A 22356-nucleotide genomic window follows, 5' to 3' on the forward strand; every position below is an offset into this window, starting at 1 on the left:
TGATATCATTGAATRACTGTTTCTGTAATATTAAAATGAATTTATTTAAAAATGCTGAATGACACGATCTCTTACACAAGCTACTGTTCCGTCATCTAGTATAAAAATAAGTTGAAATTTAAACTTGTGCTATCCKTAAGGCAGATTGACCCCAGATATCTGTTCTTTATAAATCTAGTTGATCTTTCCTAAATGCAAAGAAAAATAATCTGTGATSTAATGCTGACTGCTTAGATTTGGAAACATAAATAGTGTTACGACAGGACGGAAAGACTGGGTCGTCCTGGCGTCTCAAAAGCGAGAGAAGAGAGCGGAGTGATTGCCGCGGGCTTGCTTGCTGCTCGGTACTGCTCCCGAACGAAGTGGCTTTCCTGTGCAAACAGGAACCCCCTTTCGTTGACGGGTTTTAAGCACAGAGATGCTTAGCGTGCCTGTAGTGTGCCRTGTTATTCAAGTATTAATTTGGAAGCTTCTTGGCAACCAGGGTGATTTAGGCAATGGTTTGTGCTTTAATCGTGGAAACGGGGATCGAAGCTCTGTGGAACGGGAGCGTTGCTGCAGGGCAGGACGYGCTTCCCGGCTTGCGCCTGCTAGTAACCGGCTGAGAAAATGTGCAGCTTCAGTCACTGTTGGCGGTGTGACTGACTGCGAGCTTACCCAGGTGGCTTGTTTTTAGTTAGGTGAGGTTGGTTTATCTTGGAAGGTGRGGGGTGATGATTTTCCTAGGTAGTTTCTCAGGAATTACCTAATTGTAGCTAGATGGTTGAGAGTTGGTTGCCGTTCGGTTGGCTTACTGAAGTACGAAGSTATTTTGGAAGCCGACTGTACAGACGTAGGCTCCAGGTTTCTGTTTCTCTGTTAGAGTCTTGTAGCGGCACAGAGCTGTGAGGGGTACAAGCTTTTGAAAATCGTAGTGCTTGAAAACGCAGTGGAATTAGGCACAGACGCATCGTTGTTCGGCCAGCGGAGCCGCCGGGCTCGAATCTGAAGGCCGGTGCGGAGGCTGGGAGGGAAGGCAGCGCGTGAGCAAACGCGTACCGGAACGCATCAGTAGGCACTTCAGGGTTAGCATTTTCAAAATTTTCTTTTCTGCTCCCAAAGTGCATTTTGCCYCTCCACTCTGTTTAACAGTTTGGATATTTGCATGATAAAATTTGCGCTCTTGTCCCTTAGCGTCAGAATATATCTGTTCGTAACAGCTGAATATGGAAGCTGAAGCGTGTGGCTCCAAGTACGTGCATTTCTTCAGAAGAAGCGGGAGAGATACTGGCAAATCTGTTTGAAWAGTTTGCTTAAAACCCCCTTTTTTCTCCTGAAATATTTTGTGATAATAGTGCTACCTGTCTGCAGACTTACATTACATTAAATGTTTTGGGATTATTCTGAAATGTTGTATTTTTCATATTTCCACTAAAACCAGAGAGATAATTTATGCATCATTTAACTTTTGCTCCCCGATGGCTTCAGTGGAGCTTTAATGAGGAGAGGAAGTAATTAGGTTCTTGTTTTATTTGTTATTTCTTCCCAAGTTTAATTTCTGCTCTCTTCATTCAAACTTGATTATTTAAGACCATGTTAAGTTGATTTCTTCCCATACTCTGTGCATGTGAATCCATATTAAAATTAGTACTTCATCTAAAATCACCAACATTACTGTTTTYTTTTCTTTAAAATATGTAAATACTTCTAATAAAAGCAGTTTGAGTAAGCAAGGTAAAATGGCTCAAGAGTGGATGGTAGATATTTAGTTAGATGTAGATGTCAAAAGTTTTTGTGTGCGGACGACTCAGCCTGCATTACTGGAGTTGACTCCAGAGGGTGCCCGGCACGAGGCTGGCCAGTGATCACATGTTATTTGTGAAAGCAAAGTAAAGATTTTATTTCCATGGACACCAAGTCCTGCGAGCCCATAGCCATTTGAATTGTATGTGTTGGGCAAACACTCATGCGTTCTGATATGTTGTCACTATTTTCACAAAATTTATTTCTCGAATCCTTCAATTTGCCTCTTCGAGAATAACCCTGTTAATTAGCTCATTATCAGTTTGTTTTTTTTTCTTTTATATGGAATTGTTCTGTTAGGAAACTGAAGTGCTGTCCCAGTAGTGGTACAAAATTAATGGCTAATTTAACAAGCATTTGACTTCTCAATGTCTGCAACTTCTCAGTTGCATATGACTTCAGTACGTGCAAGCAAACTTTAGTTATATATTTGTAACAGATCATTACATCTGTTTTAAACTTGGTGTTTTAGTTTCAGACTTCAGAACTCATGGTTATATTTTATGTTTTTAGATACTATGGTTGGGTGGGAAGAAAATTACCCTTTTGAGGGGGGATGAAGCAGATTAATATTAATATTAAGCATATTAATGTGAGAAACATTTGGTTATGAAGCTTGTATTTTACCTTGAAGCCCTTCTGCCTCTGTTTAAAACTTTATCCATTTATCAGTAGAGTTAATTGCAAAGCTTGCATTAACTTAGTAACCTAGATCTTGGGGGAACACGCGTGCAACTTAGTGTTATGTTTGTGTTTGTTTTAGCAAGGAGGACATTTATTGAAATATGGTGGTGGTGAACCTAGTTTTAATATGTTAGGTCATATTTTGCGCTGAACTAAACCACAGTTTTAGTATTAAATGTCAGAAAACATTTTMATGAGAAAGTCAAGTCGCTACATGATAATTTGCAACAATAGGCCCATAGGCAGCTGTTTAATTCAGAAACAAAGTCAACAACTGCACCTATAGAGCTCATAAAAGGTATTAGATGTAGTTACTCATTTTTTGTAGGCTGTGTTTCGGGATTGTATCATTTYCTGTCACCAAATTAGCTTCATAGAATGCAGTTTGGGAAGGTTACGTTATCAGATACCGGAATGATAGTCACGTAAGTGGCTATTGGATGTATCTGTTAAAATAGAAAATCATGATCTTACTTGAATTTAGGTAACAAATTTGGGGGAATACTGGCATTTGCACTTAACTTCTGTATTCTTAAAAGGATCTCTTAGACATTCCTTGTTTCTTGGTTTATTGTTACATTTTTGTAAATGATTCTTCTAACCTGAAGCTTCTATAAAATGCTTAGATAAGAAAATTTCTAAGTCATTCTTATCTGTGCTGTGGGTGGTTGGGTGAAATACTGAAATTTCATAAGAGAGCCATTTATACTGGGGTGGAAGGAAGTTTATTTTGAAGGGAGGAAGAAATTATGTTATTTTGGGTTCTTTCTCCCCTTCTAAGCAAAGTTGATTGTTGATCATAACTACTGAGAATATGAATAACTTGTCTCTGATAGAGGGACATTTGAGCTAGAGTAGGATCTAAATTTAAAGGAACTCCTTTTTTAATAATTGGTTTATATAACTTCATTTACTATTTAAGAATAGATTTGATATAATGCAGTAAAAATGTCTGTATAGATGCTAGTAGATAACCATGGCTAGTATTTAGTTGTGGCGGGGTTGCTTTTAAAGAAAAAATCAGTGAGATGTTTTCCTTTGTCTCTGTAGTTATCAGAGACTGTTACAGACGATTGCTGTACTCGAGGCTCAACGTACTCAAGCAGTTCAAGACCTTGAAAGTTTAGGCAAACACCAGAGAGAAGCCCTGAAAGATCCTATTGGATTTGTGGAAAGACTCCAGAAGAAGGTATTTCAATGGGCATTTCTTAAGTTTTACTCAGATTTTTTTTCTTTTTAATAACTAGCAATTCATCATTGGTAGAAATCAGATGATTTTATATATACTTGGATAAACATTATGAGTTTAGTATTCTTTTTCTACTGAGCAAAAAAGGCCCTGTTTTTTGTTTTGATTATTAAATCTGTAAGATACAAGTCTTCAGATATTTTATTAGATATACTTTCTTTCTTTTGTTGGTACATAGGAATATAAATCTTTAAATTTCTGTGGCAGCATAGACATTTTAAGACACAGGAATGTGTAGATGACTGAAAGGACTTTGTCGTAAGGTAGTAGATCAAGAATTCGTAAGTTTTTTCACTAGAGGAATTAAATTTTTTATTATAAGTGAATTTGGTTTCAGGTAGGGAACTTTTAAAGAGCAGGAAATGTAGTTCATAACTTAAAACTAAAATAACACTAGAAAACGTACTTGGGTGAGTGCTGGATAACATTACTATAACACTGTGTGAAGGGGGGGATGAATTTTGATAAGGAAGCATGTTCTTTTTAAGGTTAAGGAGAAAGAAATGTACCTGCGAGGACACTGAAAAGATGTTTGAGGTTTGAATACTTTCTTTCTGTCATATCTTCCAATGTCAGATATGCTTGACCTCAAAGTCTCATAGCAATATGCTGCTTTTCAGGGAAGGATGAAGTAGGTATTTTATGGTGGCCTTTTCCTAGGTTTGTAGAGACCTAGGCTTATGGAGAGGTCTGACCTAGGACTATTGGTTTCAGTAGTTGTCTTTCCATTAAATTTTGAGATAAGCTTATTGCATGTAAGATACTGTAGTGTCATGTTTGATGTTCTTGTATCAGGGAAACACTAATGCTATCTGAAAGCATCCCGTGTATTTTTGTCTCTGAACCAAAGGAATGATGCTTATTGTTAGAATGACCTTACAATAAAGTGAGGAGCCTTCCAGCAGTTGGGTTCTAGGCATGAGACAGGAAAATCAGTGTAGAATATATATCGGTTTCTTTGATGAGGGAGGTTTACGTTTAATCAGATGGCAAAATTTTACACCCCATAGTTTCCTATATTTCTTAAGAAAGGTACAAATCCTGGACATATGATACCTTTAAAAAACAAATTATATATTAAAGTCAGAACACCTGATATCTTCTGAGAAAGAAGAATGTTTTAAACTCTTATGTCCAATAAGCCATCATTGACCGTGCCGCTGCATATTTTATATGCACTGTTGTGTATTACTGTTCAAAAACACCTTCTCCATAGGCAGCTGTGTGCTGCCTGGCACTTTAAAATACTGATTTTGAATTCTGCTCTTACCTAAAAGCAGTTTCAGGGTTTTGTAACATTTCAGGATTGTTTTTTTTTTTCTCTCTTTTTTTTTTCTTTTTTTGAACAACAATTACATTAAATACTGCTTTTCACTTTTCTTTCTCCCTCCCCCCCCAGGTTGATATGGGTCTTCCATATCCTCAGAGAGTTGTCCAGCTCCCTGAGATTGCCTGGGACCAATACACCACTAGCCTCGGAAACTTTGAGAGAGAGTTCAAAAACCGAAAGCGTAACAGCAGAAGAGTGAAGCTGATTTTTGACAAAGGTAAAAGGAAAATTAGTGTAAATTACATGAAAAAAAATTACCACTGTGAAGGTCTAATACTTGCTTTCTTGTGTTGCTTACAGTAGGTATACCTGCAAGACCAAAAAGTCCTTTGGATCCCAAGAAGGATGGAGAGTCTGTTTCATACTCTGTATTGCCTTTAAGTGATGGTCCAGAAGGTTCTACAGGCAGTCGTCCACAGGTAGTTGTTACAAAAGGAAGGACAAAATTTACAAGATAGTAACTTAATGTTTTCAATATAGGTGTATGGATAATGCTAACTGTTACTTCAAATGTTAATTTTGGTGATAGCATTTTATTTGTGTACTCAAATCAGAACATATTTTTAGTTCAGGCAAATTTTATTTCAAGTTTTCATGCATTTCTTTGGTTTGGGTTTGGTTTTATTTATATAGGAATCCTAACCTTTTTTCTAAAGACCTATTCCATGTTATATACTGTATTTAAGCAGATGATAAGAGGGCGACTTTGTGATGAGACCAAACCCGAAACTTTTAACCAGCTGTGGACTGTAGAAGAACAGGTAATGGAAAACCCTTCCACTTCCGTAATTGTAGTAACGTATGTGAGAATAAAAGCAAACTATTTAACAATGTTTAAAGAGCTAAGAAATTGGAAGTCACGTGTATACACATTTATTTTGAGCATGTAACTCATGCTTTTGCTGAGAAAGATATATATTTATGTCTTCTGTTCCTTTGTACTTGATTTAGAAAAAACTTGAGCAGTTGCTTTTGAAGTATCCACCTGAGGAAGTAGAGTCTCGACGGTGGCAGAAGATAGCTGATGAGCTTGGAAATAGAACAGCAAAGCAGGTAAAAAGAAGAACGCTTGGAGGAGTAATCCCTTTCCTTGGTTACGTTTTTTTGGCTTTGTAGAAGGCACTGATAAGAGATTGTTGAAGAGCAGCTCAGGATACACTAAGTAATTGTGTTTGTAATTTGGGATTTGCCTGGCAAAAATAACAATTCATAAAGTGAGGAGGAATTGAAAAAGAGGGATTATTTTTCTACAAGCTGATAATGTTCATAATTAAAGCAATAAAGCTTATTTTGATAGAAAAAGATTTAACTTCCTGGGCATTCTTTGAATACTCTAGTGCCTAGGCTGTGGTAGTACGGGTATCAACTACTGCATCCTAGGAGTTGACATAAACTCGCAGTGGATTTTTTTTTTTTAATAGCAATAAATAAAACCTAGTATATTTTCCGTTACCTTTTTTTTTCCTTAAAACTTTAACATCAGGACCTGCATTTGACTAATAACAAACCTGACCCTTTTATTCTCAATGTCAAATCTAGAATTCTAAGAGTGCCCCAAAACCCATGACAAAAATATCTTACCTCATTTTTATTCCTTAGATTTTGACAGTAGCCTTTAATTCAGTTTAGCMAGTATAGTGACATCAATTGTTGTCCGATTGCAGAGCTGAATTTCCTGCAGAAAGAGCAGATGTCCTAATATTTGCAGGCAGTAGGATCAGTTTCATGCTGTGGGCTAGAAATGCAAACGAAGGTAGATCTGGAGGTATTGAGTGTTTCCACAGCTGCCTTTTAGGCATTTCCCCCCTAAAACTGTGATTTCTCCATGTTGACCGTAACTCAAAAATATTGCTTTGTTACATTTTCAAGTATTTTATGTTCTGGTAATACRTGATCGGGTAAAACATATGTAAATRTTTTAATATACAGCATTGTCTCATCTCTGATCTGTACTTGAAGTATATTTGCCCATACTGAAAAACTAAAAGGTATGCTTACATATTTCATAAATATGTACTTTATATATGCTAACTGTGCATAATTTATCTGTCATTGTTAAGAAGGAGTATGTTTAGCTTTAGTAAGTAACACGTTACTGAAGTCGTGCACCATCTCATTGGTTTTGCTTGGTTTTCTGTGCAAATACACTGGTATCTTTCTGCAAATAAGTGACAAATAGGAGTAGTTGTCACAGAATAGACAGCTACGATTTCCTGTCCTTATATTCTGAACTAAGGTAACTCTCCTGGCCAGACTGTGAATTGAAAGCCTGTTAYATTTCACCTGACATTTAATCGTCGTATGTTGTTTTTCATAGGTTGCCAGCAGGGTACAAAAATATTTTATAAAACTGACTAAAGCTGGTATTCCAGTTCCAGGAAGAACTCCAAACTTGTATTTATACTCCAAAAAGGTGAGACAATATTACAGCAGAAATTTTGTATTTCTGCTTGCATTTGCATGCAAATTGAATCAAAATCACTCGTATTTTCAATAGATTTAAGTCTTCATTAGTGCTTTAGTGTTAACTAGGCAGGTTGTTGTACATTGTGCTTGTTTGTCACTTCACTAATGAAGTACTCCTTTTGCTGTTAGCACTGTAGAGCAAGTTGAATCTTACTCTAGTTTCACATCAACCCATATTAATTACATCTCTGTTAGACAATCTCTATGGGAGATGAAGTGTCAGAAAAGAGCATAGCAGTTGTACTGCAGGCTGAACTAATTAGGGCTGAATGATTTGGTGTTGGGGTACTTCCTCTTCATTTGCGAGTTGACTGTAATTGATCTAGAAGATCTCTCTCGCAGAAGGAGAAAGGGCCCTATAACTCATATGGTTTCAGTCATCTTCAATTAACAAGAACATAGAAAAATATGCATAACTGAGCATACTAAACTAGCACAAGCATAGTCTGAAATCTGCAGCATCATGTTTTGTTTTGATTTGCAACGTACATGACCATCTATAGATGCCATACATGAGAGATTTGGTTTTACTTCAGAAAGGTTTTTTATCCACAGACTTTGCTTTCCTTTTTTGTTCCCACTAAAATGTAGTGTTCTTCCTGACTTTAGAATAGGTGAGAAAAGTTTACGTTCCTAAGAAATCTTGTTAGTTTAGGAAAGTAAACAAAATATCCCAGATTTCTGTGCAGGTCCATCATACATTTTGATGTAAATTATGTGGTGCTCATGGGTACTAATGAGGACCCTAGAACTGATGTATTTGAAAAGGGCAGTCTCAAGAGTGTTTTTTTTTTTTTTTTTTTTGGTTACTGTTAACTATATTTACAGAAATTCTTTTAAAAAAAACTTCTACAATGACATTCTGTAGCGCAACATTAATTTTTGCATTCAGGTGTCTGTGATGGTTTCTGATTACTGTTCAAAAATAACTTCCCCGTAGGCAGCTGTGTGCTGCCTGGCACTTTAAAATACTGATTTTGAATCAGTAAACCTCATTTATGGCAGAATGACTTGCCATTAACRACTGCCTTTTCTCTCCATAGATGAGGGAAGAAATCTAGACAATTAGCCTAGGCTTAGATTTTCTAAGGTTCAAACTAACTTACACATAGAGTAAGCTTAATATTAATTCTGCAAAAATTCTTATTTACAGATTTAGTTCCTAGAAAGTTCAGGATGTGAAGTTCTCTCACTGTCTGAGAGGCCTGACAACAAGATCTACCAAATCTTGTCTGTAATAGTTTAAAATGCTACAGATCCCCGGTTGTCTCCTTGTCTTCTCTGAAGTTACTGCTATATTATCAGGAATGACAAAGAATGAGTGCCCCTATCTGTTTCTTTATTGGAACATTAATACCTTAAATACTGTAGTTAAATTCATCTGTTAGGACTCTGAATTACTTGTATCGCTTACCATACTGTGGGACTAATTTCAATGGAGTTTGAAATTTTAGTTTTGAAATTTTTTTGAGTTATTTATAGCCTCTTAACCTTTTGAATGACCTTAACTCACATGACTTTTCCTTCTTTCCTCTCAGTTTTATTTGGAGAGACTTATTACAGAATATGAGCAGAGCTGACAGGCAGCRAGTGGATCACTGTATTAGCTGAATAAAGGGGGTGCTCTTAACTTCATCAGAATGTCTGTGATACTTTAACCATATTTTTCTCTGAATTCTACAGTGATCCTCAAAGTTCTTCAACACTTGTGCTCTGCACACATACACAGTATAATCAAGATTGAAACACATTTTATGAAATCCTTAATGGCAATACTATTTAAGTACAGAAGTGGGTTTTTAGATTTCCAGCTCTGGTATTGAACCCAGCTAAGGCTGAAACACTGTCTTAACCGTATAAATCTAAGAATTATTTGTGTATGAAACCTTTGAAGAAAACCGGATACAGGAAATTAATATAAGGCAGAAGGCGGAGAAAATTCAACACAATGGACACTACATTAGTATTAAAAACATGTTAATTTTTACTCTGTGCATAGTAATTCTGCTGAAGATCTGAGGTTGCAGCTTCCATTGATTATTACAGATTGCATCTGTTTCCTTAGAAGTAAATAGTGCTAATCTCAGCTGCTTGTTAAACTTTTGTCTATACGGTGACATACACAACTACTACAGTATACAGCTATAAAGTAATGTTAAATTGTTATATCCCTCTTTAGAGATAAGTGGTTGTACTATAGTGTAACAAGTTTGTAAATGTCTTCAGGAACCCTTGGGATAAAAATTCTTGTGTAAAAAGAGAGATGTTAACTACTGTAAATATTCATGATGGTTTATCTTCATGGTAGAAACTTAGACACAGTGCAAGACAATCTTCTGTTTTATGATTATGAAAAAAAAATCTTTATACTTCTAGTTTTTGATTCCTATTTTCTTTAAATTATAGAATGTGTTTAAGATGTCAAAATTCTGGTCTGGAAAATATCTAAGTAAAAAGTTGAGTCAGTTTCATTCACCAAAAATTCTTCTATTTGATATTTAATATTCCATGGGGAATAAGTGTTAGGGGCTGAGTGCCTTTTAGTAATCTATTTTAAAATTGCAGTGCATTCTAAACCTTCAGACAGCATTAAAGTTGAAAGGTTTTAGATATGCACTAAGGGAGTAATTTATCTCATCTAACATTTTTTTAGTCGTCTTTTCCAGTCAGTGGAGATGAAAAAGTACTTTCAGAGAGCAATTCTTTCCAACTCTTAGAAACCTCATTTATGGCRGAATGACTTGCCATTAACAGTTGCTTTTTCTCTCCATAGATGGGGGAAGAAATCTGGACAATTAGCCTAGGCTTAGATTTTCTAAGGCTCAAACTAATACAATAAGTTGATGAGAAGTGTCAAGTAAGGACTTGTGTCTTGGGTCTTGGACCTGTGCCAGACAGCACTGTTGTCTCATCTCACCCTAACGGCATCTCTGACTCTGGGAAGTCTTTTAATCTTTTTGTGCTTCAGTTCTTAATCTATAACGTGGTAGGGAGTTAACGTTAAGGACTCTTTCGTACTTGATTCTTAGGAAAAAAGTATTCCACTGTTCATCTGACTTCACTTTTTATGGAGAAAAACCCCAAATAGCCATATGAGGCTCTAATATGAAGGTTTAAGTAAAAATAATGGGAAAGATGGTCGATTTASTGTAAAAGAGTCAATTTTTGAACAAGTTTTATTGACAAAGATTACTTAAATAGTAACTGAAGAATGAATATCTTTAAAAATATATCATTTTTCCACCATAGTCATCAAGTAGACGGCAACACCCTTTAAATAAACATCTTTTCAAACCTTCAACTTTCATGACATCACATGAACCTCCAGTTTATATGGATGAAGATGATGACAGATCCAGCTTTCACAGCCATATGGATACTGCAGCAGAAGAGGAAGTATCGGTATGTTGTTTAAATCAGTCACAGAATATCTTGGTCGCTGTTGTCCTAACCTTGTTTAATGAGTAATATATGTATTAAGCATCCTTGCCATAAAATAAATACTAGTAAGTGTTGCATTATGATTAATGATGAGATTCAGATTCATGAGCCAGGTTGAGTTGCAAACACGTAATTAATATAAAGACCCCAAATACAGAAAGTACAGACAAAATTAGAAATCAGATATTTAGAAGTAGTAGATGTTCTGTCCTGAAACTGTTTTTTAAAAGTTTTAGTTTCGTATTTTCAAAAAGGGATCTTACATGAAATCAATTTGAAAAGGTTGATTCTGGCTAGAGTTCTGTAGTGTTAGAAAAGTTGGTGCCCTGGTGATTGAATTCCGTTAACATTGTTGCTTTTTGGCTTTCTTCACTGGCTGGATTGACTACAGGAAGTTTTTTGATTTACTTCTAAGCATGAGCTGATAGACTTAGTCCTCAAGCATTAAATGGGTGCGTTTTTTAGAGGGAAATTGCAGTATACATCCTAACTCAATGCATCTAGTGTTCCAGTTTTCTAACTTGTAACATAAAATAATACTACAGGAATTTGGGCAAGAAATTTGGTCTTTTGGATTTCCATATATGCCATTTTATACAGAGACTATATCCTACCGCTGAAATGCTGGGGCACGATTCTCAGCTTGTGTGAATCACTGTGGCTTTGCTATAGTTAGAGTGAAGGGCCTGACTCGCTGAATTTGAGAGCCTAGWGACGTCTTGTGTCTCAAAAGCTTGTTGCATAACAGAACGTGTTAAGGCCGTCCAGTTTGAGTCCATTCATTCTGTTTATTGACTTTATTACGTGCCTTCATAGTCTGCCTTAAGTTAGCTCATCTGTTACTCAGTCTTCAGTCACATCTTTAGTCATGTTCTGTCTTCTCTCTGTGATGGTGTTCTTGTTCATTTAAGGGATTTCTGATAACTTAGCATGTTCCAGTAAGGATCTTAAGTGACACAAAAAATGGATATTAGAAGAGATGCAAATTAGTATTGTTCTTACAATACATGTTMTTTTTTCTGTATTATTTTTTAAATTTATATTTTCCAACTGTGTTCCAAATATTTTCCTAAAACTATTTGGTTTTCCTTCTGGTGTCCTAATTCTAATAAAATAATGGGTACCATAGATCTACTGAGAAATATTTTTGTTTTGATGGAAGTTGCTATTTTTTTTAAGCTTTTTGCAGTGATAATTGTGGACTGTGCCCTATTTTTTTTTTTTTTTTTTTTTTTTTTTTGAAATCTCACTTAATTTTTTCTTTTTCACTAGTGCAGCATTTCCAGATGGATATATTTCTGGCTTGCAGTAATGTAGAAAGACACAGGTGAGCTCAGTTACCAGAAGGATCACAGAATAGTTGAGGTTGGAAGGGACCTCTGGAGATCATCTAGTCCAACCYCCCTGTTCAAGCAGGGTCACCTACAGCACGTTGCCCAGAATTGTGTCCAGATAGCTTTTGAATGTCTCCAAGGATGGAGACTCCACAGCCTCTGTGGGCAGCCTGTTCCAGTGCTCTGTCACTCTCACAGTGAAGAGGTTTTTCCTCATATTCAGATGGAAGTTCGGGTATTCCAGTTTGTGCCCGTTGCTTCTTGTCYTGTCMTTGGRCACCACTGAAAAGAGTCTGGCCTCATCCTCTTGACACCCTCCCTTAAGATGTTTGTAGACATTGATAAGATTGCCTCTCTGTCTTCTGTTTTCCAGGCTGAACAGTCCCAGGTCTTGCAGTCTTTCCCCGTAAGAGATGCTCCAGTCTCTTAATCATCTTTGTAGCCCTCCACTGGACTCTCTCCGGTAGCTCCCTGTCTCTCTTGTCCTGGGGAGCCCAGAATTGGACACAGTACTCCAGATGTGGCCTCACCCGGGCTAAGAGAGGGAGGATCATCTCCCTTGACTGGCTGGCAATGTTTTTCCTGTGCAACCCAGGACACCTTTGGCCTTCTTGGCCACAAGGGCAGATTGCTGGCTCATGGTTAACTTGSCCATCAGGACTCCCAGGTTCTTCTCTCCAGAGCTACTCTGGGGGCTACAGCAGGTCAGCCCCRATCCTGTACTGGTGCATGGGGTTATTTCTCCCTTACTGTGCACTTCCCTTTTTTGAACATCATGAGGTTCCTCTCTGTCCCTCTCTCCAGCCTGTCCAGGTCCCTCTGGCGTATTCAGCCCCTTTTCCCAGTTTTGTCTCAATGGCAAGCTTGCTGAGGAGGCACTCTGTACCTTCATCCAGGTCGCTGATGAATTCAGCGATAGTGRACCCAGTATTGACCTCTGGGGAATACCACTAGCTACAGGCCTCCAACTAGGCTTTATGCCAATGAGCACAAGCCTCTGAGCTCTGCCTTTCAGGCAGTTCTCAATCCACCTCACTGTCTGCTTATCTAACCCGCACTTCCTGAGCTTGCTTATGAGAATGTTATAGGAGACAGTGTCAAAAGCCTTACTGAAGCCAAGTTAGACAACATCCGCTGCTGTCCTCTCATGTTCCTAGCCAGTCATCCCATCGTAGAAGGCTATCAGATTGGTTAAGCATGATTTCCCCGTTGTGAATCCATGCTGACTACTCCTGATCACCTTCCTATCCTTCACATGCTTAGAGATGGCATCCAGGATTCCATCACTTTTCCAGGGATCAAGGTGAGGCTGACCGGTGTCCTTCTTGCCCTCCTGGGTCGTCTTTCTTGCCCTCTTTGGAGTGACATCAGCCTCCTTCCAGACCTCAGGCACCTCTCCTGTTCTCCTCGTCCATGTCTCCATCCCCATTATCAGTGCGAAAAAAAAAAAGCATAATGGAAGGAAAACAAGATCATGAACTAGTCTCAAAGAATGTACTGGATTCTGTTTTAACATTAAAAAGACAGGTCTCTTATTGACAGTCACTGCCTCAGAGAAAGATATTATGCAGTAGCATGATGTAGCAAGCAAATTACAGGGAGGTTTTTCTTTGACTTCTTCACAATGGAAGTACCAGTTGTTGTTCGTTTGTAAAAATAAAAGATGTTGGTATAGTGTAAGTTGACTGGCATAACTATTCCTAAAAATTTTTTTTAGTATGAATGAGTTATTCCTAAATGAGGACACTGTATTCTCAACTGAAAAGTAATTTCACTCTGTTATGATTATTCATTTTGCAAATAAGTCTAATTATTCCGGAATGCAGCTTATTATTATTCCAGAGTAAAGTATCTGCATAGTTTATTCAACATATAGTCRTTCTGTGCCAGGTAGTATTTTGCAGAAAAACTTTGAGTTTCACAKAGGAGGTGAATCCCTGTTTTTTATGAAAAGAATGTTTCTTATCACTACGCAATTAATGTCATTAATCATGATTTTTTTATAATATTTACAGCCCATACAGTCCTTTAAATACTTTTAAAAATTAAATTTAAATACTTGATAAGGTCTTTAGAAATTCAACACTAAGCAGCAAACTTTTTACCTTCCCTCCATTTAATGTTTWCTAAATAATGCAGATTCTTTAGTTTTTACAGATTCTTTAATAAAAGGTAGCCTACACATACTATTTCTTACAAGAATTTTGATTGTTCCCTTGTAGTTGTTTGTCGTCATTGACAATTGCTATCAATATGTAATCTGAAAAGTGCTTTAAATCGCTGAAGATTTGTCCTCTTTGAAAATGGTTGCGACCGACCCAGTACAGCTGCCACAGTTAATTAGCCATTTTGCAGTTGACATCTCAGTGGGAATGAGTGCTTTTTCTGTCTCATAAYACAGAGACCCACAACCTTCCTTGAAGAAAATTGGATGAGGAAAATCAGTTATGGTCACTGTTTTAAAGGAGAGAACTATTTGTTATAAATCTCTGGCAAAGTTGTCTGCACCAGTGTGTAAGGAGGCCAAATGCTTTATAATTTTTGAAAATTTTATGAAAAAAACTGTTTTTTAACTGTTAAGAGACTATGAAAAAGGGATGGGCACAAGATGGGATGACTCTGAAAGCTCTAATCTCGTGGTCGTAGAACCGTGAGTGATGGTGAGTGGTTATTGTCACTGCTTGTTGGGTAAGGTGAGATGTTAAGGCTGTTAAGACTGACTGTTTTCATTTTAAAAAGTAGATAAAGCAAAAGCTTGATGCTGACTTGATTTATAGTCTTGWAAAAATCTGAGCTTGTGCAAAAATTGTTAAATCTATAAACAAGTTTTGGGGTGTTATTTGTTTTAATATTTTTACAGCTTTGATGTACTTTCAAACAGTGATCATAACCATTCGTGTTCTGTAGAATGGTAAAGGGAATGATCAATTAAATTGAAAAAACTTACCTGAAATTTTAATTCTAAAATACCATAATATCTGTTGCCAAGTTACAAGCAAAATAAACTAGCTTTGTCTTAAACAAAAACTAACTGTTCTACTGCAGCTGCCATTTTCCCTSCAATATATGGTCATATGCAAATTGAAGGTGATCATCTAAAATGAAAGAAAAATTAGGAATTCAAGTTAGACACTATCTAGTTATGTATTTCAGTAGGAGAAAATTATTTATAAGATGTTTTGGTGTAATGCAAGTATAAATGACACAAAATAACGTGCAAGTTAGATATATGTACGTTTTTGTGTTATGTTTTATAAAATAATTTCTCAGTATGTCTTGTACAATATTTTGCCAGTATTTTCTTAGAGGATAGTTAATCATACTTAGTGATTCTCTCTTACTTGAAATTACATTCCTAAAGATTTCTCTTTTTCCGTGAACAGGATGAAGAGAGTATTCCAATAACATAYCGAGAGTTACCTGAATACAAAGAACTCTTAGAGTTTAAAAAATTGAAGAAGCAGAAACTCCAGCAGATGCATGCAGAAAGTGGATTTGTGCAGCATGTGGGTTTCAAGGTAAGATAAACTGATGTTCTTCTGTGCAGTGTAGACATTTCCAAAGATAGCATGGCTTGGATTTCCTAAGAAGACTTTGTTTAGAATAGCGTATATRTTTCCTTAAGTCTTGTTCACCATGGTTTTTTTCCTCCCCATTTTCCTTAATTAGAACAAGCCTGTTAATTCACAATTTTTGATAGCATGTTTCACAGAATATTGCTATTGCTTGGACTGTGCACTTCCAGCAAGATGAGACTGCCGCAAACTGAACGCCTGAAGTCAAAATCAGATAAAATAAAAGGGCCACAAAATCTATTTGAAATCTGATCTTGTTCWCTAACATGCTTGTAGATTTTCAATCTGATCCTGTATGAAAATCAGTAAGCATGCTGTCTTGTCTTCATTCAGATTCAGAGCAAGTTTATAGCTCTAGAGCCAGGTTGCRTCCTTACAGAATTCTGTTTGACACAAGTTAAAATACTGTGGGGTCTCGTGAAAGAAGTTTTCTAGAGTTTTCTAGAAATATGTTTTCTGATTTGCAAAGGATTTTCYGTGTACCTGGCTACTGCATTGGAGCCATTTCCTTCACCTCGTGAAATTCATTAGGTAGCTAGACTTATTTTCTAATACCCATTTCTGTCAAAATGAAAGGGTGTTCAGTATAAAGTTCAGATCAAAATGACTGGAAAACTGAGAGATGCTGGTTACTTTATATTGTGAGACTTAATCATGTTGTTAGACCACCGAAGGAGTATCTTTTTTTATTCTTTTTTCAGAAAGTTTGTGTTTTCTTCCAAGAAATCAAAACTTTGATCAAAAGAGCAGAGTTTGAAATAACAGATTAGTTGCTCTTTCTATGTTAAATTACATATAGAAAACTAAATTAGCATTATGAAACATCAAGCATTCAGAAGTTAAAAAGCCTCTTTGCAGTCTGAATTTGATTTTATTATGCAGTATAGTAAGCTATGAAATTACATAAGTATATATGGGTTTTTTGCATGGGARTGCTCCCTCCCTCAAAGCACAGGCTGGGCAGTGCTCATTGAATAAGCAGGCATTTGAAACTTTTTTTTTGTTGTTTTTTAATCTTCTGTAGTTCTGCAAATAAGGCCTTGAGCCTTCTTTACTCCACATTATTCAAACTTAGAATATCATTGCTGTAATACTGTAGTACTTTGCAAATATTAATGACTTTTTAAAAAGAAATGAAAGGCAGGGTATTGTTTCTGTTTTACAGCGGAGGCGGGAAGGTAGAGCGCAGATAATAAGGTCAAGAGTTTTCACTATCTTTTGGTTCTCAGCTTGAGATAACTGGGACTGGGATGAGTGAATTTGTTTTGTTTTGCTTTGTTTTTTAAGTGTATTTAGCATCATACTGAACTGGATATTTTCAGAGAAGAGTTCTAAATATGCTAAGCCCTTCTGTGTTATCAGCCCCCAAACTTTGAAGGTCGTCATTGTGGGGTACAGTGCCTCTCCAGAATTGATCATTTCCCAGCTGGTATTAGTGCAGACATCTGCTTAGGTAGCTGTTCTGCAGAAAAAAACACTTCACAGCTGTGRCAGCTCTGGCTTTCTTAGCCTGATGCTACTTAGTGCTATTCAGACCTGTGGCAGAGGCACAGCTGCTTTGTGGAAACCGCAGTTCTTCCACTTTTCTAAGGGGTTCACGTACCCTTTTTTCTTCCTTCATCCCTGCCTAATTCACTCACAGCATCTGATTTAAGCAGCAAGTATATYGGGGTCTTTGAAGTTTACCACTTGCATTGCTTCCAGCTTGCAGGCTGGCAGCTCGCTCCCTGATCTCCACGGGAGCTGCTCCACGTGCGCTGAGGGGCGCCCGGGAGGTTTGCTGCCCTGAGACGCCGCGAGGGGTTTCTCAGGTGGTGTTAGAGGACTTTGAGTGTCGATCAGGTTCTGAAGGAAGATGAGCACCTGTGAGCACAGGATTTCTGTTTCCTTTTCAGTCCTGTCTCTGCAGCAGTCTTCATGGTTGGATTGTGAACGATTCTCCCTGCTTGTAGTTCCAGTCACCCACACTCTCGCTCTTTTTTGTTCCTTAAATCTCCTTTCATCGCTGCCCCTCCACTCCACTCTCCCAAACATCCAGTTGTGATGTTTTGTTTGCACTTTCTTCTTTGCATGCCACTCTCCTCTCACACTTAGCTGATCTTAAGGTGTGTTGACCCTGATTCTTCTCAGGGAATGAGTTTGTATCTTTTTGCTCAGCTTTAGTTTTAGAATTCTGTTTTCTTTTCTGAATTGTCTCCTGCTTCCTTTCTGGCAACTGGCTTTTAGTTCCAGCTCACTTACGGTGTGTTATACATCCTGAATTTGAAAATGCATCAGTCTGACCTTCCTTGTCCTTCCCTACAGCCCATCAACAGCCTCACTGCAAGTGGTCTAGTCTTGCTGCTGTTTTCTTCTATGGAAATTGGGTCCATATTCAGACATTTCCCACTGTTGAACTTAGGCTACAGAGACATCAGCGTTCACCCTAGAGGCAGAGAGATCTTGTATCGTATTGTACCGATTTTTTTCAGCCATTCAAGGATAAGCACAGACTGCAGGCAGGACTAGGTTTGCTTTTTTGAGCAGAAGGATAACCTCAACATGGGGCATTTGAGGAGTGGGGAGCAAAGCAAGAGAAAGATTGATCAGTCCCCAGGGCTCTGGAGAGTCTGTCCTAGAATTTCAGGACTTATCCATTAATATATTGTGGTCCATGATGATATGAATTTAGCTATAAGGGCTAGCAGCAACCAACCAACATGCATATTTTTGTGTATGGTGACTAACTGTTACTGGTGCACTAAGTGCTTAAGGTTTCTTTTTCTCAAAGTTCTTCAATCTGCTTCACAGTGTGATAACTGCGGAATTGAACCTATTCAGGGTGTTCGGTGGCACTGCCAAGACTGCCCTCAAGAAATGTCCCTGGATTTCTGTGATTCTTGTTCTGACTGGTGAGCAGCATACGCTTCTACTTGTCATTTGTAATTAACTTGAATATCTCTATGTGGCTTAATTGCTGTGGATGTTAGGCATTTCTTTTCTAGTATAGGATAAATCGTTCCCTGTGTTGGGTGAAGTGAAAGATGATGTAGTGTGTATTTGCGGGAGATGGTTTTTGTAAGCATGTTCAGGTTGTGTAAAAATTGGGATTTTTTTTGTTTAGTACAGTAGGCAAATTAGGTTTTGTATTGTTAAATAGTGGGAAAAATCTGTTTTGTGAAGTAATTGTTTGGTATAAAATCGGCATGGATCTGTTCATACGATCATATGTTTTATATGTTTTTGAAAGTTAAGGATGAGACGAATACTTGACTTAAAATGTTATCTTTTTTTCTTTCCCTTACAGTCTGCATGAAACAGAGATTCATAAGGAAGATCATCAGTTAGAGCCTATTTACAGAGCAGAGACATTTTTAGACAGAGACTACTGCATGTCCCAGGGCACCAGTTACAATTATCTTGACCCAAACTACTTTCCAGCAAATAGATGACATGGGAAGCAGATCTACAATCTTGGGCTTACTATCCTCTCTGAAAAATAACAATGGCACCATTGTTAATTCTGTGCACATTTTGGAAAGACTCTGCTTTCCCTGAAATGTCACTCACAGCATGACAGCTTCCTGGGTGTACTTGTCAAACTACAGCTTTGAACTGTCATGGTTCTAGATCACTGAACAGCAGCTGAACATTCCTAGTGTGCAGAAGGTTTCACTGGGAGACTTTTCGTTCACCACATTAGTCATTTTTAGGTGGTGAATCTAAACAAAAAGAAAATCATACAAAAGAGTGAGCCAGAAATGAGAGCACACATTAAAGATAGAGTAAATTCCAAAGGCTTTGAAGAACTTGGTTATAATGAGATCCAGAGGAGATGAAGTATTTATATAAAAACAGTTTAGTAGCTTGCAGTTTTGTTGTGAAATAGTTTTCAGCACAGTAACTGACTTCTTTAGGCAAGGTTTTAACCAATGACAGTGTTTGCTTCTAGGATGTACTCTAAAAAATACTCACTGTCTCAGCGATGGTTGGTTACAGGCCTTTATTAAATCAGAGCTGCTTAATCACATTGACTTTCAATTTTTTTAATTTTTTTTTTTAAACCACGATGAACTCTATTTACCAACAGTGAAGCACTACAGGGGGCAACTGTGGCATTGCTTCCTTAACCAGCTCATGGTGTGTGAATGTTATAAAATTGTCACTCAGATATATTTTTTAAATGTAATGTTATATAAGATGATCATGTGATGTGTACAAAATATGGTGAAAAGTGCCAGTGGTAGTAACTGTGTAAAGTCTCTAATACTCAACATTAACTCCTTTAAAATAAAATACACAGCCTTCTGCCTCTGTATTTGGAGTTGTTAGTGCAACTCATCAAAGAAAACTGCCTAATATAAATCATATATATGGTAATAATTTTTCCTCTTTTGTAGTCTGCACAAGATCCATGAAAGATTGTATTTTTATTACTATTTAAACAGTGATTAAATTTAGCCTGAGCAGTGAGCAAGGGTTCACATGCATTCTTTTATACTGCTGGATTTTGTTGTGCATCATTTAAAACATTTTGTATGTTTCTTCTTATCTGTGTATACAGTATGTTCTTAAATAATGTTCAATTGTCAGGAGAACTGTGAGAAATAAACTATGTGGATACAGTCTGTTTATATATAGAATGCTTGCTGTGACTTCCTTTGTGTAGTTTTGACTTTTTAATCAGGATGAAAAACATAAAAAGTACATTTTAATGTCATACAAGTCCTCACTGTGCAGACCTGCAAGATGCCTAGCACCTTCACCTACTGTTAATTCCAGTGAGAACTGATAGTGCTCTGCACCTACTAAAATATGCTTAGCTTCTTGCAGGATTAACATTTCAGTTTTCTTACTCATAAACTATTCTTTTTTCAGATTACAGAAAAGTCAGACTCTAGTAGTTTTGGTACGGTGTATTAGCCAAAAAATATACTGATGTCTGAGAAGTTTTGTAATTATTGTGACATTTTTAGTTAATATATTTTTTATTGAAATGTATAGTTTGTGATTCAGAAACACTGATTATTTTTTAAATGTAATAGACTTCCATTTGCTTTAAAACTTGAATATTCAGAGTGATTAGCTATAGAAGGAACTAATTTGACTTAAAAATATGGCAATAAGAAGGGTAACTGGCTGGCTGCACCTAATAACTTCACTTATAACCTGATTGGTATTAACTTTCATAATAACATTTAGGTGTAGACAGTTCTTGCTTTAGAGAAAAGTTTAAGCAGTTAATCTATTTAGAGGGTAATACTTTACAGTTACTAAAACACTGAGTGACAAATCATTTGTAAACATATCTCACATATCTCATAGGCTTAGAGAAATTTAATAAACCTTAAAAATACAACACAAACATTCAGAAGATGTATTTCAGTTTTCTCTTTAATGAGAAAAGTGCTCCAAGAGGCTCTCTAGTACCATAAAAAAATATGTTCTCCAACTCATTCATGCTGTTTGTAAGAAAGCAGATTTGGTGAAGATGTATTATCTGGAAGAGAGAATCTCTGATAATCTTTGCTTTCTGTTGGATTCCTGGAAAAATTACTGGAGGAAAAATAACCAAAGTAAATTAATGAAAATATCATTAAATGCAAATATGTAATCATGGCTTTAGGATGGCTTGGGAAAAACAAAAGATGATGATATAATTTGAATGAGATTGGAAGGAGAAGGAGAATTTCAAATCTGAATTACCTAAGAAAGGCGAGTGTCTTGGATATGTCCATTTTTACTGAATATGTATAAATGCGTGCATGCAGCTATTTCTCTTGCATACATTATGAACATGTGCAAATAGATATTTAATGGACATACAGCCAGTCAAGCACAGGGTTTTTTGTTTTGTTCCACAGAAAGGGCCAGAAGAAGCAGAAAGAAATATTAAACTGGAAATGTATGTAAAATAACTTTGTAAGTGATTTTTTTTTTAATTAGCACCTGATTATTACCTTTGTTTCCATCCTGTGCAACTATGATATTCCACACCTTTTTTAACTTATGTTGTAATTAGAAGTAATAAAAATACTGAACTATCCAGACTAATTTGCAGCTTCATGGTAACTCCAGAATCCTTTAATTTCTGGAAAAACASAAGACATTTCCTAGTGCTTCAAGGCTAAGATTAGAAAAACCTGCCTTTTCAAGCTGATGCATTCTGAAAGTCTCTTGCTTAAAGTTGATGTACTGCAGACGTTGCTTGTCACTGAATGGCACTGTTCTGGAATTGGAAATGCACTTCCTAGAGCATCAGAAGTAAAATTAGGACACAGGAAAGGAGGAACATCCATGGTATAAAGGATAAGAATATACTTAAAACAGTCCCTTGATAAATAATTGAATTAGTGTTTACTGGGCAAATGCCAAGGAAGAGGAAGAAAAAAAAAACAGAAGAATCTGCTCTGCCTGGAAAAAGGACATACTTTGCAAGCATGCTGGTTTGATCTATATTTTCAAGTGATGTACTGTGCTTTAAGAAGGATTAAACCCACGTCTACTGTAACAGAA

The 22356-nt window shown here is 36.8% G+C and overlaps 1 protein-coding gene across 5 annotated transcripts in view; it reads left to right on the forward strand.

The window, feature by feature from the left end:
• ZZZ3 (zinc finger ZZ-type containing 3) overlaps nt 1–21888 on the forward strand; it is a 38697-nt gene extending 16809 nt beyond the window's left edge. The window contains exons 3-12 of one of the 5 annotated variants that reach the window (XM_085298176.1): nt 3517–3655; nt 5115–5262; nt 5346–5464; nt 5732–5806; nt 5997–6098; nt 7363–7458; nt 10761–10913; nt 15670–15804; nt 18652–18752; nt 19148–21888. In XM_085298176.1, the coding sequence (XP_085154302.1) occupies nt 3517–3655; nt 5115–5262; nt 5346–5464; nt 5732–5806; nt 5997–6098; nt 7363–7458; nt 10761–10913; nt 15670–15804; nt 18652–18752; nt 19148–19292 (1213 nt within the window). In that variant the 3' untranslated portion in view covers nt 19293–21888. The remainder of the gene's footprint in view (nt 1–3516; nt 3656–5114; nt 5263–5345; nt 5465–5731; nt 5807–5996; nt 6099–7362; nt 7459–10760; nt 10914–15669; nt 15805–18651; nt 18753–19147) is intronic. The other 4 variants (XM_085298177.1, XM_085298178.1, XM_085298179.1 and 1 more) reach the window with 4 other exon arrangements.
• Nucleotides 21889–22356: the final 468 nt, after the last annotated feature.

The sequence above is a fragment of the Rhea americana genome, unplaced genomic scaffold, assembly GCF_003343005.1.
Source record: "Rhea americana isolate MKP2758 unplaced genomic scaffold, rheAme1 scaffold_136, whole genome shotgun sequence".
Classification (NCBI taxonomy): domain Eukaryota; kingdom Metazoa; phylum Chordata; class Aves; order Rheiformes; family Rheidae; genus Rhea; species Rhea americana.